This window comes from Periophthalmus magnuspinnatus, chromosome 15 (genome assembly GCF_009829125.3).
Source record: "Periophthalmus magnuspinnatus isolate fPerMag1 chromosome 15, fPerMag1.2.pri, whole genome shotgun sequence".
In the NCBI taxonomy this organism is placed as follows: Eukaryota; Metazoa; Chordata; class Actinopteri; order Gobiiformes; family Gobiidae; genus Periophthalmus; species Periophthalmus magnuspinnatus.
The window spans coordinates 3,908,909-3,928,235 of NC_047140.1; the positions used below are offsets into that span (position 1 = coordinate 3,908,909).

A 19,327-nucleotide genomic window follows, 5' to 3' on the forward strand; every position below is an offset into this window, starting at 1 on the left:
AAACACTCATAATGCAATAAAGGCTTTACAGATGTGTTAATGCGACACTGTAGAACATTCAAGGTAAAGCAATAGCATTTCCACAAAAAGAGCAGGATATAAACATCGCCCTCCACCAGAAAACGTACGCAGTGCACTTTTAAAATACCAAAATTGTGATGAGTTCTTACCGTGACTTGTCCCACAAAAAGATTGGCCTCCTCCTCTCTGACGGTGAAGTTTGCGGGTGTGGTTACATTAAACTGGGGGTCGTTGTCGTTGACGTCGGTGACCACGATGTCCACAGTTGTAGTGGAGGTCTATGAGGGGACAAAGGACGTAATCTCAGTAAATGCAGTCCAACAGTCAGACCTTTCAGAGCTATTTTTGTCATTCCCCCATAGCCATGTTGCAATTGATGTCCTTAACGAGATGGTTTTCAGTCCAAAAACACTGAAAAACACACTTTAAAATGTAAAATTTATGAACTTCCAGACACCGTTTTATTAAAACTATAAGTCTTGTGGTTGTTAGCTACAACATAAAAGATCAGCCCACAGTGAGTTTTCAAACGTTTAAGAAAAGTCTATGGGAAAAATTAATGAGAAATGTACTTGGGAATCTGAAAGTGTCACTGTTGATTTTTAGTTCAATGGATTATGAGTAGACAGCAAAAACAACAACAAAAAGTCCAAGAGTAAAAAATAAAAAAAGGAACAAAAACATGCAAAGTTGGCTGGATCGGTTGAGATTTGAACTAGTAACGCTCTAGTCAACACATATACCGCACTGATACCACAATGATGATTAAAAAACACTCCTTTAGAAATTAGAACATAATTTTCAACACAAAATAATGGTGCGTTCTTTATGTCAGCATCCTTATGATCATCCTAAAACTCTGTTCAGATACAGATACTTCAAAAGAGTATCTAGTTTTGACACTTTTGAAAGCGTTTTATGGTTAACTTTTTTGCATGTCTGACCGCACAAAATTGTGTAACTACATATCTTCATGGTTGACTGTACACTGTGTGATTTTTGGAGATAGGGGGTAGGTGAAAACAGACATTTTCAGAGCACCCCAGCCTCAAATGCAGAACAATACAGGATTACTCAAACATGCATGAATCAACAAACACTCTGAGAAATCTAATTATGTATACACTGTTATGACATGGCTAAAAGCTCTGAAAAGTCGATTCCACTTAACATGTCCCCTTTAACCATAAGAGACTATACAAGCTAGCATCTTGTGTCAAAATCTATTAAGAGCAGCTCCACTAAATGTCTCCACCGTCTTTCAGGACAGGGGAGTCATTTGGCCTTACCGAATAATTTATAACTCGCCATAACAGCTTTGTGTTAAAAAACAAGCAAACTTTTAATGAGCAAAGTTCCAAGTCAATTTTCACACCTAAATGCGAGCGTACCCATAAACCTCGCCGAACGACACGCAAAATGATTTCAAAATTAAACAATGCGCTCGGCTGTTATGGCTTCATACCAAACAGGGGCATCATTTTCACACTGCTCGATGGGCTAGGCAAATCCCCAGCTGGCCCATTACGTCCCGTTCACTCATTTGGAGGCGGGCTACTGTTAACCTTCACCAATGACATATCATGCGGCACCCTAACACAAAAGGGCTGAATAGGCATAGCATAGGACAATCTCCCCCGTGCAAAGATATGCTGTTGTATGCAAATAATGCTCTCTGCTAGATTTTCCTTTGGGGGCAAGACAGCGGTAGGAGGAGCCAGGTCCTTGAAAACAAAATCCACTAACGCAGTGATTTTGAAGTTGGCACATGCGAAAGAAATGCGTGCAGGAATCATCGACCTATTTTGTGTCACCTTGATTCCACCGTCCTCCGGGAATGCCCCTTATCCACGATGTTTGTAGGAGCGTCTTTGATATGTGCGCTCTTTTTTCCCTTCTTTTGTGTTGTAGTATACACTTGAGCAGTAGTGATGATAATAACAATGCTTCTGATTTATACAGGGCTTAACAACTCTTTATATTCTTATTTTATTTATTTATTTATTTAATATGAACATAGACATTTGTGATGAGTAATGAGGGTGGCGTAGGCAAAAGGTTGTTTTTTGGTGATTTGTTGTGTTCAGCGCTCCCAAAAAGTTTGAAGAGTGTGGTACAAAGACAGTGAAAAGTATTTACAGTATTTTTAAATAACCAAAAAATAAATCATAAGCTCCCATAGTTCATCTTCTCTGTAAAAAGCCCTGGTCCGCACTGACTGTTTTATGCACCAAGACTCCTCCCACAAGTCAATTAACACAAACATACAGGTTTTCTACTCAAAACCACACTGAACGACAATAACAAAAATAAAGAAAAATCCACGATAGTACATTTTACGATATAGCAACGTCTCTGCGCCTGTAGGTCAACCAGGAGAAATAATACAATTCATTTAACAAAAACCCCTGCATTTTCTGGTGACGTCAGATGCCGATGTCCCGCACATGATGCAACAAAACATGGACAGGAAAATACTTCTTTAAAGTTTGTTGGAGGACAAAACTATGGACATGGATGGTTTAACAGCCTAGTGTGCACCAAAGACTACTGCGATAGTGGATGGTAGTAAATCTAGCGGAAAATGGAGCGGACGGACAGGGAGCGGAATGAATGAACAAACAGGTAAGTGGTCAGAGCGTGTTTGTACATCGGATTAGACCAGATGTATTGTTTAAGTAATTGTAATTGTAATTGTGTTAAGAGTGCTAATTTCAAACACCTGTCCATCTGAGGCTTTTAGAGGAGTTTAGACACTGGGTTATTCAGTCGTACTGTGTAATATCGTGCATACATACTGATATCACGCAACACCAGGTTCTCTCTGGAAAAAAACAGCTGCAGTTACAATGAAGGATTAATGTTAAAGATATATTTTACGTTGGTTTGACACAGATTAACACATTTTATTGTTGTTTGTTGTTATTGTTGTTATTATTGTTAATTTAAAGGTTCACTATATAACTTTTTAGGTGGAAGTTAACCTATTGAGATGTTACTGCTATGTCTTGAATGTAGTACAGCATTATCTAACTACAAACACTGAGAGAAGAAGGTCAGACCAAGTTACAGGTTAGATCTGTGAAGAGGCGACCCCCCCCCGTCAAATTTCAGAGTTTTAGTTGTTATAATAACACTTTTGATTTAATAATCTCCAGAGAGACAAGCAAGCAACCAACCCTCTATCAGAAAAGTTGCACAGACACATTTCAAAGCGTATATTGCATTGCAAATCTAAAATGTTCTCTCATTTCCTTTAGCCTTGTATTTCATTGATGTGCTGTGCAAGTGTTCCCACAGCTGCTATTCACACCACAAATTAAAAACAATGGCAAGGTGGGCGAAGTGTCATGCCCAAGAACACAGCACCGAACGTCTCCGATAAACACTCTATCACACTTTCTTTTCTTCTGCAAAAACAGCCAAAGTGCATAAGGAAGCCAATTACTCTCATGGTGTGAGTGTTCCTATCAAAGCTCCGATCCTGTCTCCATGTCCGTGCAGTCAGATTAATGAGCTCCTATTATTAATTTAACATAAAAGAGGAACTGTGTGATGTCTTCAAGGCTGTCCTCACTGTACCCAGCAGCCACTGCTGCTTTTTATGTGACAAGCTTTCACCAGGAGGCATGCTGAGAGGGAGAGCAGCTCATCCTCTCATCCTCATCCCCCACACCCTGTCCACACTGGGACATTCTTATAGAGACACACACTTTTATAGAGCAGCCGCATGAGGCCAAATCAGGCACTTTGTTTGACTTGGGACTTAGTAGCGTTTAAGTATACTTTTTTTTTTTTTTTTTTTTTTTTTTTTTTTTTTTTTTTTTTTTTGCAATTTCAGTCAATTTTTACAATTTCAGCCAATATCTTAAAAATGCATGATGCAACTTTTCTGGTGGGAGGTTTTGTTGTCAGGTTGTCTCCATGGAGATGTTATTGCTTTGCCTGGAATGTTCCGCAGTATGGAATTAAACTCACCTGTACTGCATTTATTCAGTGACATGTGTTTTTATTGCTCTTATTAGTGAGCACGCCTCTCAAAAGATCTGACTTGTAACTTCACCTGATGGTACTGTCAGTTTGTCACAATGGAGATATGTTTAATGCCATACTATTGAACATTCTAGGCAAAACAATACCATCTCCATAGAGACAAGCAGTAAAGTTACATAATGAGTAGCCACTGAATATTGTATTAATCGAGTAGTCTATTGAGTATTATAATTACTTTGATAAATTGAGTAATCAGGGTTTTTTTTTTTTTTTTTGTTTGTTTTTTAAGTTACGGTTCATAGTCAAAACATTTTTTTATTTTTTTTTCTTTGCTTGAAATAATACATTTCTTCATAACTGCACATCAGTATCTCCCCAGATGAAACATGTTGAGTATTTATCACCAGTTTACTTGTTAACAGACTGTATTATAAACAGGCCATATTAAAGGTGAACTACAGTTAAAGTTTTTATGAATTATTTTCATAGAAACTCAAGTTTTCTGTTCCATCACTTCAGCTAAGATAAAAATGAAACATCTACATGTGTTTATGCTGCTGTGCTGAGTCCTGCTGCCCTGAGGTGGAGTCATTTTGTAGCTCCGTGTGCTGTTCACTTTAGCCTCTGTGTCTTCACCTCTTGAACTGGTTTGTGTTCATTATCCTGTCCTCTGTGCTCTAGGAAGTAACTAAACTCCATTCCCTAAACTCACTCGTGGATCTAAACTACATCGATCTTCACTGCAGAGCAGTCAGTGCTGTGCAAACTGAGTGCGGAAACATGCTCTGCACAGAAACATGCTTCACGCAGAAACACACTCTGTGCAGACACAAGTGTCGTAATGACGCTCCGTGCACTTGAGTTTCACATGGTTTTAACTAATTACCAGAATTAAACAAATCATCAAGGCAATATAATAATAAGCTAAGCTTTTTAGTAATCAAATTACTTGATTTACTCAATGAATCGTTTCAGCTCTAGATGTGAGTGCATTTATATGATTGGCTTGAGAGATAATTGAAAGTCAAAGGTTCCTGGATATATGCAGCTTTACCAGTTAGGGAGGGCCTGAGGGTGACTCGGACTTCAAAACTGTTGACTCAACGATAGCTCTGTACAGTACTATATATTATACATGTGGGAAAACATGAAGTCAGATTGCACAAAAGATGACACTGACATATTGCTGTGTTGTGAAGTAGCCAGAAGCCAACAATGAGCCGCTGTAACATCAGTGCACTGAAGAATGCAGAAAGAGCAGTATTTTGACTTTGGGTGCTTACAATGCTTTGATAAAAATATGTAATGGTTATGGGCTATGAAATGCAAGCTCAAGGAATGGCTTTGAACAGAAGGAAAAGCTTCTGAAATGCTGAAGACAGAACTATGGCTGACAGTTCTCAGCTAAAACATGATCCATTGAGTCTGAATGAGAATAGGAGATGACTAAAACATAAAAGGTATATGATTTTAAATACTTACTTACAACACACTATTTTTACGCTGCAGAAATTATACGTAGACTTGTCTGAAGTTGAATTCAGAAAATGAATGTTGATTTGAGCAGTTTTGATGTGTTCATATGTGGCATAAAATAGTTCAGCTGTTTCAAGTTGGCTTAAAGCTAAATATTATAAGTCTGTTACATATTGAAATAAGTAAAATAATCAATGTCTGTCAAGCAACTCATTTAAATACTTTTTGCTGTGTATGACACATCTAAATACAATGAATGCACAATGGCCCAAGTAAGCTGCCGGGCAAATCCAGAATGACTTCTCTGTGTATTTTTTATACAGATTGATGTCAGTCTGGTCCTCACATCCTCTGCTGCGTCTCACGCCTGGTCAAACGTGATCGTGCAATCAGATCCGTTTTTTTTACAGTGACACAAGTAAAACGAAGGAGCTCATTGGCCACCTATCATTTACAAATAAGTCAAGTTTATCTCACTTTGCTCAGTGAGTCTGCAGAAATCCGTGATGTTTTTCAGCCTCCTGTGATATTAATTTTTTCTTTAATATTTCCAATAAGGAAGGGCCATGCATGTCCCTGATTGGCTACTCCACCTGTCAATCACGACCACTTGAAAACAGGGAGATTCACCGGTGTCCAGACTCACATCTTCATAAAATATTGAAGAAGTGTGTGTTCTGGATGCCAGGCAAACAAGTAGGTAATTTATGTAGCAATATTATTCAATGAAAAATTATTCAAAGGTAAATATTTATTCCACCAGGAGCAAGAGAAAACTGGAGCTTAAAATGTAAACATCATTTTTCCTGGAGTTTATTGTGCAAACAGTTCAATAAGAAAATATAATAAGTTATAAATAAATGACTAAAATCTATTTAATTTTGGAATATTTCCCTTTCTGTACCAACGCCAAAGCAGAGGATGCCCTAACCCTTCAGATCAGCAGTGTAATAGTGTTAGACTGTAACTCTTAACCGTTTGGAGGCGGAGGCAATAGAAAGTGACAGAGCAAAGGGAAAATAAATAAGAAGAGCAAAGATGGATCAGACCTCACAAGACCAGATAACTGCGTGAGGCTCCATCTTGGACCTAATGTTGATGGACAGGATGCAGAAACAAGCCCATCCACCGCCGTAGAGCTGTGCGTTTAACCCTTCAGTCAATTACCACCAAGTCAGTTCGATTCAGTGGCTCAGCAGGAGAGAGGCAAGAGTACAAGACGGACAGCCTATAATCAGGACACAACATGGGACTTTTGTGGTCCTAGAAGAAAGTTTGACAGGAGAGAAATAGTGGAAAATGTTGCTGTTTAATATAATATAAATGTATGCATGAGAATAACTTGTGTTTGTGGCATTACAATGAATAGCTTATAGCATATTGGCTTATGATATAAAAACCCAAGGCCATTGAGAGAAACGACAGAGCAATTTTAAACGAGAGGGTCTGAGTGGTATAGTCTTAACTCAGTGGTTCCCAAATTGGTGTCTGGGGAGCTGTGGTTTGCGAGATGACTTGGAAGATGTAATTTAAAAGTTTTGACATTGTATTTATGTATCTTAAATTAAAGTGTGTATTTTAGTCAAACACAATTAACTACTCAACACAAACGTAATTAAACCAGACTTTGTTTTGCAAACCATAAAAGAGAACAATTTAATTTTGCAGTGTGGGCTGTAGGTTCTGGGTCGGTTGCACTTTTTTTGCAGATCACAGCCTGAAAAGTTTGGGAAACACTGGTCTAACTTAATAATATTATGTATATGACAGGAGCAACTTGTCAAGAGCAGTGCAAAACTGCAGTACTTTCTTTTCCTGTTGGTTGCATGGTATTTTCATAAGTAATATAAAAAAAAGAAAATAGTATCCACAGACGATGAATGGGATTATTAGTGGCCAGTGTGATATTGACCACAAAAATCCATATAGGCCTATTAATGGGAGCAATGTTACCTGTCCTCCATCCTCCATCCTCATTTAGTATTACCCCAAAACATGCACCAAAGGGAAAATCCTCCAGCTAAGGTCGTCCTGGAAAATGCACCAAAGGCATTTTCAAGTATGGGTTAAAAGCAGAGGACAAATTTCCCTATGGGGGCAGTAAAGTATACCTTAAACATACCTTAACCTTATTGGTCTATAGGGTGTTGTATAATGCTATCTGCTCACCATCTGTGCATATGTTTAGGATAATTTTCTCAACTCCAGAGATTAGTTTATTAAAGTAGGGCTTAAGATAAGGCTTTAAATAACTTTCCTGCCTTGAGATACCATACATTATTTCAATACATTTTGTACAATGCCTTAGAAAGAATAACCCCGACTAACCACTTGCACATTTCAAACTCCAAAAGCCAAATCCTGCAGACACTACTACGTCACGCTCTCTTGCCTGATGTTTTGTGAAAGCCAACTGCTGCTAGTACATATGCCGGGTATAGCGTATAACTCTTCAAAATGTCAACAGTAATTCTGCGGTGCGTGCCAGAACACCCAACTGTTAGTGTTAAGTGTTAATGTGCGTGCAGGTGAGAGGGGGCCAATCACCATCACCACGGCGACAGCTCATCAGCTAATGTTCATTACCTCGCGCGCACCACAACCTCCGAAAGAGAGCCAAAATTTCACCTCAGCCCCTGGAACCCCGACAGCTGTGCTCAAACTGTGCCAAGGGAGGTGCAGTCTAATTCAATTAAGACCGCTTATGTGATTACCGAGTCTCTACGGGAGCCAGCGCGCATCCTGGTACTGTTGCCGCGGTGACGGATTCATAGATGTAACTGTCCAGAACACGTGCAATAAGATGTTACGGCGATGGAGATCAGCAGTTTCCCAGGCGTTTTATTTTCGTCTCGGATGCTCTCACAAATAAAACTGTCGATTAATCCGAGATGAGAGTGGTTTGAGTGGAGGTAATCGCTGGAGGTAGAGCAGGAGAACAAGCTAACCCCGGTGGCATCAACACACAAAAGCATATGGTGTGGAGCAGGTTGCAAGGAGAGGTTGAAAAAAGACAAAGAAAGAAAAAAACAAGGATTGTCTTTCAAGTTACAAAGTTGGAAGTTGTGGTAGAAGCATGTTAATGATATGAGTGGACTATCGATCAAAATGAACACGGTACATCAGATGTTGCCAGAGGTGGGTAACTTTTTGAAGAAATTGTACTTTTCAGAGTATGTAAAGAAGGTTTCGGCAGTAAACTTGTTTCAAAATACTGGTTGATATTTAGACTACACTGAATTGGATGCCTCAAGGAAGGAATTGTAGGGTGAAACTGCTCTGGTCTTGTTTACTACTTGACAAGCTACGTATACTACAGCTGAAACCTTATCTACCTCGGAACAATCCTGGACAAATGAGTGATTACGCTGGACATGTGCACTTTTTATACCTTAACTTTAGATATGATAGCCTTAGATAGACTTTAAGATACGTATTGAGTAATAGTAATTATCTAAAGAGAGCAGAACTTACTCCTCCTGGGTTGCCGTCTGAAGCGGTGACGATCAGGCGGTACTGGTCAGTCGTCTCGCGGTCCAAAGGTTTACCCAAAAGAAGAAGGCCAATCCTGCACAGAGAGATTTGAAAACTACATTTAATCTACAAATACCACAGCGTTTTGTTCAACGTTTCTACCCACATAATGGGTCTTTTGGAATAGTGTAACTTAACTAAATTTGCTGGTGCTTGCAAAATAACAACAATTAATATAGAAACAAAACAGAACAACAGGTATGTTTTTGTGGAGGTAACATTATAACATGGCTTGAAGCTCACATGAGTCAGTTTTGTGTGATATAGTACCGTTAATGACCGACTCCTGTGAGGCTCGTTCTGTTTTCTGATTGGACAATCATCTTGAAAACCAAAACAAGAATAAATCAGCCTTACAACTGTTATAACTATGCTTGATCTGAACATGTCTAAATCAAAATCTTACACACAGTTCTTTTCCTTCTTTATTTCTTTTTGCGTATTTAGACAAGTGGCTATATTTCAAAGGCTGGAGCTTAAAATTAAATTGTTTACACTCATTGTGGCGACCACCTGAGTAAAGGAACGGATACAAGTGGCAGCAGCTGTAGCAAATTTATTCAAGAAGAAAGCTGCTTTACTGCAGAGAGACTGAATGTAATGTTCTCCTTATAGCAAAATGATTAATATCGTGTATGTGTTTCACATGTTCAAGGACATGCTATTTTGGTTTTAATGGCAACCGCAAAAGAGAGCCGAAAGCTAAATAAGCTAAGTATCTATTAAAACAGCTCACAAATACATACAGTACCTAGCATGTACTTTTCACAAATATTACACAACACCACGGACAAAGAGTAAACACAAATGCAGTCCGATCATGCACAATGAGTTTGTGTACACTGCAGTCTACAATGAATACATTCATATCCATCCAGCTATAGCACAGTAACCAACATCATTATAACTTTTAGTTGATTTGCCTGGTTTTAGTTAATTGTACCATTGTGCTGTAAAAGTCTCACTGCACAATCCTTCTGCAATATTCTGTTCATACTTCTTGTTGCATATAACTGCATATACTGTAAATAAATATGTATATATGTTACGAGGGTATTATATTTTTAGAACTTAAGTGAATTAAAATGCAAGTTTATTTTATTTTCACTGTGAGGTTTAGTTTATAAAGACATTTTCTGATATTTTATATTTTAAATTTTCTTAATAGTATTGATAATTCTGTCCTTCTGCTGGTTTTATTCATCACCAAGGGGAAAAACTATTTACCCTTGGCGATGAATAAAAGTAATTCTGATTCTGATTTTTTTTTTTTTTTTTTTTTTAACATCTTTTTAAACTGAAATGACCAACCCTTACTCCATGAGAGTCAGCAGCTCTAAAAAATTGTAACGACAGCAACTCTATTGTCAACAAAAATATTTTCTTCATCCTCCCATGAGCCTGGAATAAAATAAAGATTTTATTTTATTTTTTTCTTTCTCTTTGGTCGTATTTTTGCCTCTCCAGCAGCCCTCACTCCCTCCGTTGGCACACTCCATTTCTTCCAAGTGCACTAATAAGCAAAGTATGGTGCACCCAAAGGCGAAAACAAAGCCATGCTATGTTCACTTTGCAGCGTGCCAAGAAAACCCACTCATCATAAAGCATCTCCCGGGGGTATCCTTATTACTGTAAACTGACAGGGAACACTGCACAATATTCTATACGCTATGTAACTACGCATACAACTGCAATAATAAAAGATCATTCTCGATTTAATTTAACAGCTATTGACGCCACACACCATTTTATACGCTACTTATGGGTATGATAAGGACATCGATATAGCATGGTTTACAGGTTTAGTGTGAGGAGCAGGAGGGCTGTTAGAATTCCCCATTTTGTCTTCTTCGTTTCCCGGTGTACTAAACTACAGACAGAAAGATTCATGTTTTCTTGTGGATTCATGCGGCAAACAGCAGAGCCCTCTACACTTGCTGTATACGGCATAATTTGGCACTCCGACATTCGGGCTCATACAAAGGCGAGGGGGGTTGCATTTCAAAGCACAACGCGGAATTATCTTGGTGTGCACACGGGGACAGGCAAAACATGTGAGTGTGAATGCAAAGAGCCATGTGTACATAGGTCTCAACATATGGGAGGAAATATGACAGAATCTCAGCAAAACTGCACCAGAAATGACTAAGACAATGACATTAAACATCAAATATACTTTAAAGTGTCTCCATGGAGATTTTACAGCTTTGTCTGGATTATTTTACTTACTGAATGTATTAGACACATTTATCCAGCATTTATTTGATTTTGAGTGTTTTTATTGCACAAAAATACCTTGAAATTCTGAGAAATCTATAGCTCTGACTGGAAACTGTACCAAGTGTCCTCAACTTAACTCCATGGAGAGGTATATATATATATATAATACTATTGAATATATAGCAATAATATCTCCATGGAGACAAGCATGTACCCTTCACCAGAAAAGTTATGCAGTGCACTTTTAAATGGCATTTTTTTTGTAAGTTACACATTCAAGTTTCAATAAAAATAACTGACCAATCTTGCTATTCAAAACAAATAGTATAATTCACCTGATACACTTACATTTGTGTCACTTATTAATGTCTATTGCACTTTTTCAATTTGCAAACCATAAACCTTATTCTAACTTGTGGTAATTTGTGACTTAACATATTGACTGACCTGTTACACTGTACTTACACTAAAGCCCGTATTAAAGTGTTTGTCAGTCACCCTCAGTATATTAGAACAAAGACCCATCTATCCAGGCAAAACTCTGAACATTCATTTACATATCTGTTTCCCTCATCTCAAGCCACAAGTGCATCACTATAAAACACTTAACAATATGTTGTGCGTGGTTACAGAATGGGAAATGTGCAGAGTGGAGCTGAGCACACATAGAGACCACCAGATATGAGTATGGTAATGAAATGTTAATGAAGATACATCTGTCTAATTATAATGGCAGTGATAATTCTTGTTATGCTGAGTGACGAAGATAGAAGTGATTAATAATACATAGCCTGCCTCTAGACTATCTATATGCAGCTCTATGGGCTTAAAGTGCAGCTGCATAGGACTACTCATTTCACTAAAACATAGTTAACATTATTATATTCACAACTTTACAAAAAACATGCTTTTTTTTTTTTTTTTTTTTTAAGTTTTATTTCCTGTTTGGACATGGGCAGCAGATTTAATTAATGCTGCATTCATGTGGTCCTCAATAACTTTGATTTCGACCACACAAACGCAGTAATATGCATAGCTGTTACCTAGCAACCATAATGTAAATAAACAAGGGCCAAAACTTGCACAATAGTTATGATTAAATAGTGGTTTTAATTTTGTTAGATGAACGTTTAAACTGCCAGAAACATGCCCTCTTGCGTGTAAATCGTCCCTGTGTTCTGAATGGGGTTTTCATTGTTGACACAGGCAGGTTATAGCGCTTTAAACATGCACCAAAGATATAATTATCGATAGCACCATCTGCACCAACAATGGAAAGCATCTCCTAGTTGTAGAATCCTTTTTTTAGACTTGGGTGTTTAAATGTGTGCTGTGTAAATTTGACTGGCACCTCGTCATGCGTCATCACCCAGCTGAATACCCATAATCCAACGCTGTCTGGCATTGAAGTGCACAAAGAAGAGATCTCTCAACTCCGCTGCGTAAACTTCACTATTTCAGAAGTCTTGCCAACAATTCAGAGGAGCAGACAGGAGTTACATAGCTAATATTGCCAGTCAAAATATAAAACTAACACAACAAAATGGCTTGCAGTATACATGCATTTTTCATAGTTTTTAGTATATTGCGCAACCTCAGTATTTAGCAGATAAACAAATAGACCGTGGAGTTTCATACAGTATACACAAGTCAAAATATTGATCTATGAATACTAATATAGTTCAATGTGTGAAATGCCATGCCCGCTACAACTGTCTGTATCTTGGTTTGAAATCCCTTTGCGGTTTAGAAAAACAGGGTGAGCTATTTTCACCTTTATAATCGTAGAGTTCTAGTGTGAATAAGATCTTATTTTAAAGCATAGATTGATTATCTAGCTCGCTGCAGGCTATGAAAACGAGATTACATCTGACTATATCCAATGCATCCATCGATCCATCTTCTCACGCTTATCTGGGGCCGGGTCGCGGGGCAGCAGTCTAAACAGGGACTCCCAGACCTCCTCCACCCCAGACACTTCCTCCAGCTCCTCTAGTGGGACCTCAAGGCATTCCCAGGCCAGCCCAGAGACATAATCTCTCCAACGTGTTCTTGGTCTTCCTCGGGGCCTCCTCCCATTGGAACATGCTTAAAACACCTCGTGGAGGAGCAGCAACTATACTCCAAGCTCCTCCCATGTGACTGGGCTCCTCCAACGCATTTCTGGCAAATTCAAAATAGGTAAAACATTCTATAAATCCTCTTACTCTGAATGACTTAGTTCATCATATCAGCTTAAAGTGAATATTACAGGTTTTCATGTTTTTATGTGGTTTAGTGTAGTAATAATTGTTGTAAATGTTTATCATAGTTTTGGCAATTGTGGAGAACTCAAATTGCTAAACTGCAGGAAGTAGTGGAGAGTTCTAAAATAAAATACCTCAACCTGTGTCATCCATATTGAAAATTCCATCCAAAATGCAGAGACAATGTACACACAGGGATGGCACATAAGCCTTCATTTATTCATAAAGCACCTTTTGTGCTTGTTAGCAATTCAAGATGCTTTCCAAAAGTACAGCAAAAACAGAATTACACTGTTAGGAGAATAAAAATACAGTGCAACACAGAAAACAATTGATTACAGTAGAAGAACAAGATAACCTATTCAGTGCAGTTCAAATCATTAAAGTTTGGTGAATGATGATTTATAAAAATAGGTTTTAAGTTTAGTTTTGAACAAGTCCAGAAAGCTGGCTTCTCTGATCTCAGAAGGTAGTGAGTTCCACAGAGTTGGGGTGTGAATTATTGAGGCAGCATCACCGACCTTTGTCCTTATATTGTTACGGATTTTCAGTTGGGCCCCACAAGAGGAGCACATGGTTTTGATGAGGTGTGGTATTGTAGCGTACTGCTAAGTGGGGTTAAGGCCATGAAGAGCTTTATAAGTAATTAAAATAGTAAAAAAAAAAAAAAAAGTATTCTAAAAACAACTGGAAGCCAGTGGAAGCTAATATTGGGGTGATGTGAGCTCTTTTGCTGATGTGGGTTAAAAGACGTGAGGCTGAATTTTGAATGTGCTGCAGTCTGTTGGTGGCTTTCCTCGGGAGTCGTGTTGAAACAACACTGTAGTAGTGCAGTCTGCTGGCAATAAAAGCATGGCTGAATTTCTCAGCATCATTTTGGCTTAAAAATGAACAAACTTTTGCAATATTTCTCAAATAATAAAAAGCGGTGTTTGTGACTTTGCTTATGTGAGTGTTAAAGTTATAAAGTCACCTGTAGGCCTGTGTATGTCATATCTGTTGCACATGTCAAACCAAGAAGTAAAATTATACACTTCACAAAAAATGAAAAACTAAAGAATGTTATTAAATCTTAATATAATCATGTTAACTACTTTTTTGTGCAATGAGTACTTTACACTTTAACGTCTTTTTTTAGAGTTTTGGTCTCAAGTAAAATTGAATAATAATAACACTCAAAACTTAATTAGCAGACACCAATAGTAACTGAAGCAGGTAAAATTTTTCAACAATTAAATGTAGGTACTACCCAAAAATGGATATGCTATAAGAGTATGCAGATGTGAACTTTCATGCAGAGTTTTGGTGTGGCAAATACAGTTATTTAAAGTATGGCTGTGAGTATATAGGGTTATTTATCATTGTTGAGCCAGTCTTTTAGTCGTCCATCCGTCTTCATGCTCATGGACAGTGCTCTTTATTTAGCCCATAATAAGTCTATCTGTACTCTTTATGTGCTGGCATGTCATCATTATTACTGGGGAGCATCTGGTATGTGACAGCATGGTCCACTGATCGACTGTCTCCATCTGAATGTGTTCTACCTCTCTGAATGTAACAAGGGTCATTTAAAGTGACTTAAAGACCTTACACTTGCAGACGGTTCATTATTCATATTAACTGAATTCATATGCAGTCTCACAAGAGTCCTCCATGTGGATGTAACGAAATGGAAAATTATGTTTAAGAGCTGGACAAATGAGAGCGGTGGTCATTGCATTAACTGTATTAGCCTGTGGTCAGAAGGTATATGGAATCCTTGGTATTTTCAGCTTTCTATGTTCTATGCACCTATTGAGAGCGCACAAACAAATACAGCATGACTGTAATATAGGCACATAGGCCAGGAGTAACATACATACATATGTACATACATACATATGTACATACATACATACAAACATACATAACATACATACATTACATACATACGTACATTCATACATACATACATACATACATATGTATGTTTGTATGTATGTATGTATGTACATAACATACATACATTACATACATACATACGTACGTACGTACGTACATACATACATACATACATTCATACATACATACATACATACATACATACATACATACATACATACATACGTGCATACATACATACATACATACATACAAACATACATAACATACATACATTACATACATGCATACATTCATACATACATATATACATACATACATTACATACATACACACATACATACATACATACATACATACATACATACATACACACATACATACATACATACATACACACATACATGCATACATACACACATACATACATACATACATACAAGCATACACAAATACATACATACGCACATACATACATGCATACATACACACATACATACATACAAGCATACACAAATACACACATACATGCATGCATACATACATACAAGCATACACAAATACATATACACATACATACACACATACATACATACATACACACATACATACATACATACATACATACATACATACATACATACAAGCATACACAAATACATACATACATGCATACATACAAAACCTAATCCACAGAAACATCCACCATAAAGTGCAGCGATCTCTCCTACATCAGAAATGCAACAACAGTGAAGGCTCATAAAGCACGTTTATAAAGGTCTCTATAAACACACCTGTCACATGTAGTCTACTTTTAGAACACATTTGACATAACACTATAATCTAACTCACAGATACACCCATATTCATAGTCTCAGGTGAAGCTCTAGATATTAGTCTCAGAACACTGGTTCAGAGCTAGGAGGATAAGTCTGTGTAATGAGACAATTACGACTCAGAATGTATCATAATGTTTGAACTAGTTATTTGAATGATACATGACAGTTACATAACACATTTGGATCAGAAAGAAAGAAAGATCTTTCATTCTCTGCAGCTGTATTGTATCAGGCTGAGACAGATACTTAAACTGATATTGGTGCTAGAACTGAAAAAAGCTTTATCAGTCCTTTAATCTTCCTTCATGTTTTGCTATATTGAGTTGGCATCATTAGCATTTACAGTGTAATTACTACTATTCATTTTGCTACTCCAGGGAGCTACAGGCATCTCACAGTGTGGCGCTTACCACAATCTATTTTGATTCAATCCAAAAGAGCTATTTGAGAAAATGGGCAAACTCCAAATGCTCTAATTAATTACTCTTGCTTTTAAAAGTGGCGTTAAAAGTTAGCGCTGCTCTAACCAGAGTGTTCTAAAGGCAGAGGCACAATGCGGCCTGTTCTTGTTTGGCTGAGACTGAGGATGCAGACAAAAGAGGCGCTAATCAATTAGTGCTCAACGTGTCTGGCATTTTCAGCTTCCACACATCTTTTCAGTCATGCTGTACCCTCCCGACTGTCCTATTGATGGAGCTTATGTAAAGCCTGGTTAAAAGCATTAGCCACTTTCATTTTTTAATGCAACTTTTCCTCTCCAACAAACGCTGATTTTTTAGTTGTTAATGTGTCTGAGGACAAGAGGAGGACAAGAGGAGGTATCACAGACCCAAAGCTATACTTTAGTATAGAGTGTGTATATGTTAAAGGCAAAGTTGGTAATCAGGCATTCTACAGAAGCCCTAGACGTGCCTTTAAATGGCCTTTAAAGGCATTTAGAAAAGGAGAGAATCTCTGGCAAAGTATAGCCTGCCATTTCATGGAATGCAAATGGGATGCAAAAGGACAAGAACCCGCCAAAAGTCTCATTTAATGCTTAGGCTTACTTTAGCTTTATTATCATTTTTATGTCTGAGTCATTGTTTTGGATATTAGTCTGCTCTGTTCTCCAAAAATCTTTATAATCTACACGACATAGCAGTTTTTATTGCTTTAGACTTTCTGTAGCCAACACAACCTTCTTCCATCTAGAATGTGATGTCCTGCTCCCAGGGCAAGAGCTACTTCATCCCATTGATTAGATACAATGCATTTTGTCATGACATATCTAAAAAGTAAATCCAGAAATGTTGAACCTAATCATTTATTTGTGTGACTACACCCTGTAGTTCAGTATATTATAACACAAATCTGCATTTGAATGATATTCATTAAACTGTCCCCATTAAATATTATCGGCCTATAGAATATTTTGACCTGAAACTCAGGAGTATGCTAGATTATCTTTTAGGTTACAAAGCAGACTTATTTAGGCTATGAAATTTTTAAAAGACCAACTTAATTTGGGCATTAGTTTGACTTCAGGGTTGGTAGGGACAGAGGCTATTCATTTGGGCAGGGCAAAAATGCAAAAATGATATACACATGGTTCATGTACCTTGTGCCCATTTGATTTTAGTTTTCAAACTGGGAAATCCAAAAACTTTAACCTTATAAAATCTGACACCGTGACATCTGTACTTGGTGCTATGTCACAGTCGTAGTATAAGTTACATTTAGGCTTGTTGAGAGGTCTATGATGCACTCTTGGCTTACAAAAGCAATTTTTCTCCTTCAATTCTCAATAAAATCCAAGAATAAAACCTATCTGTCACACTTTTCATTCTATGCAATATTTGAATTATTAACTTTGCGTGTAACATATATAAAGACAAATATATTAGTTTAAAGGGTCTGTACCCGACCCCCATGTCTGAGCAAGATGTATCATTGCGCAGAACAGATGAATGGTGTAAGCAGCTCTTGAGGTCAAAATAAGTCTGCTGGAAGCTGTCTGCACATAATTAGAAAACATTTTACTGTCCAGTAATCACGATGCATGATTGTTGTTAGCTTTACTGTCACAGCAAAACTGCACTGGTATTGGAGCTGTGAAAAGCGCTTGCATAAGGAAAGAGAGGAAAAAACATTGTAAAAATGAACTAGTTCTGTTTTCAAGTTTTTAAGACAGTAAGAATCAAGTGAAAGTGTGACAAGACGGTAACAGGAAAGGAAAGATTAGAAAAGATTGATGGCTGCAGTCACATAACACTTACAAATTCTGAATGACTAGAGACTGGTTTTCCAAATATACTTCAGAGAAAAGAAGCCCTCCTCTTTGCCAAACAGAACTTGCATTACAGTTACTGTATTACATACGTTTGTTATAAATCATCCATAGAGCTCTATCCGTTTCCATACATGTCTTTCTAATTTGGGTATGTAATCTTCATTCTGTCAAATGTAGTAATAACCAGACTACAGCTGCACTGAGGCACTCTGATAGAGAAATGTCTGCCATTTTATGACCACCCTATCAAATGATCAAGTTTATGTGAAGCTGGGGGAAGTGTTACTCAAGAGCAGTTTGAGATGTGCGTTTGTGCTGCCGCCTTTTTAAATGAGCTACAATGTATTATATTTGGTTTTATATTAAGTTCAAGTCACCGCAGCAAACAAATTGTGTGGGTATTAGGTAGACTTCAATAACAGTGTACAATGTAGTTTGTGTCTTGCCCAAGAAAACAACAGCTGCACTTGAGTGAGAATTGAAGCAGCTAGCCTTGAATAGCGACACTCAACCCATGTGTAAATATAACTATAAATATTAAACTTTCAAATTCAACCCTTTGCAATATGTTTTTTTTAGAATATTTAATTTTGACATTTTTTTTCTTATTAGTAATGACGTAATTTCTGGCATCACAACAACAATATTCAATGTCTACTGCTCTTTCCCAGTGTTTTCCAACCAACTGATACATGGAATGGTTCAAGATTTAAAGAGAAGGTGGAACTGAATTAGTATTTGAACATCTTTTTATTCCTGAAGTACAGTTTACATCTTTAGGGTTGTTTAGTAATAGTAATAATTGACAGTATACTACTCGTAAACACATGTATTTGCCATGTACTTGC

The 19,327-nt window shown here is 37.5% G+C and overlaps 1 protein-coding gene across 1 annotated transcript in view; it reads right to left on the reverse strand.

Moving 5' to 3' along the window:
• The window catches only part of pcdh15a (protocadherin-related 15a), a 301,030-nt gene that overhangs the window by 152,408 nt on the left and 129,295 nt on the right, over positions 1-19,327 (reverse strand). The window contains exons 17-18 of the mRNA XM_055227140.1: positions 8,965-9,058; positions 171-299 (exon numbers count right to left, since the gene is read on the reverse strand). Of these exons, the coding sequence (XP_055083115.1) occupies positions 171-299; positions 8,965-9,058 (223 nt within the window). The remainder of the gene's footprint in view (positions 1-170; positions 300-8,964; positions 9,059-19,327) is intronic.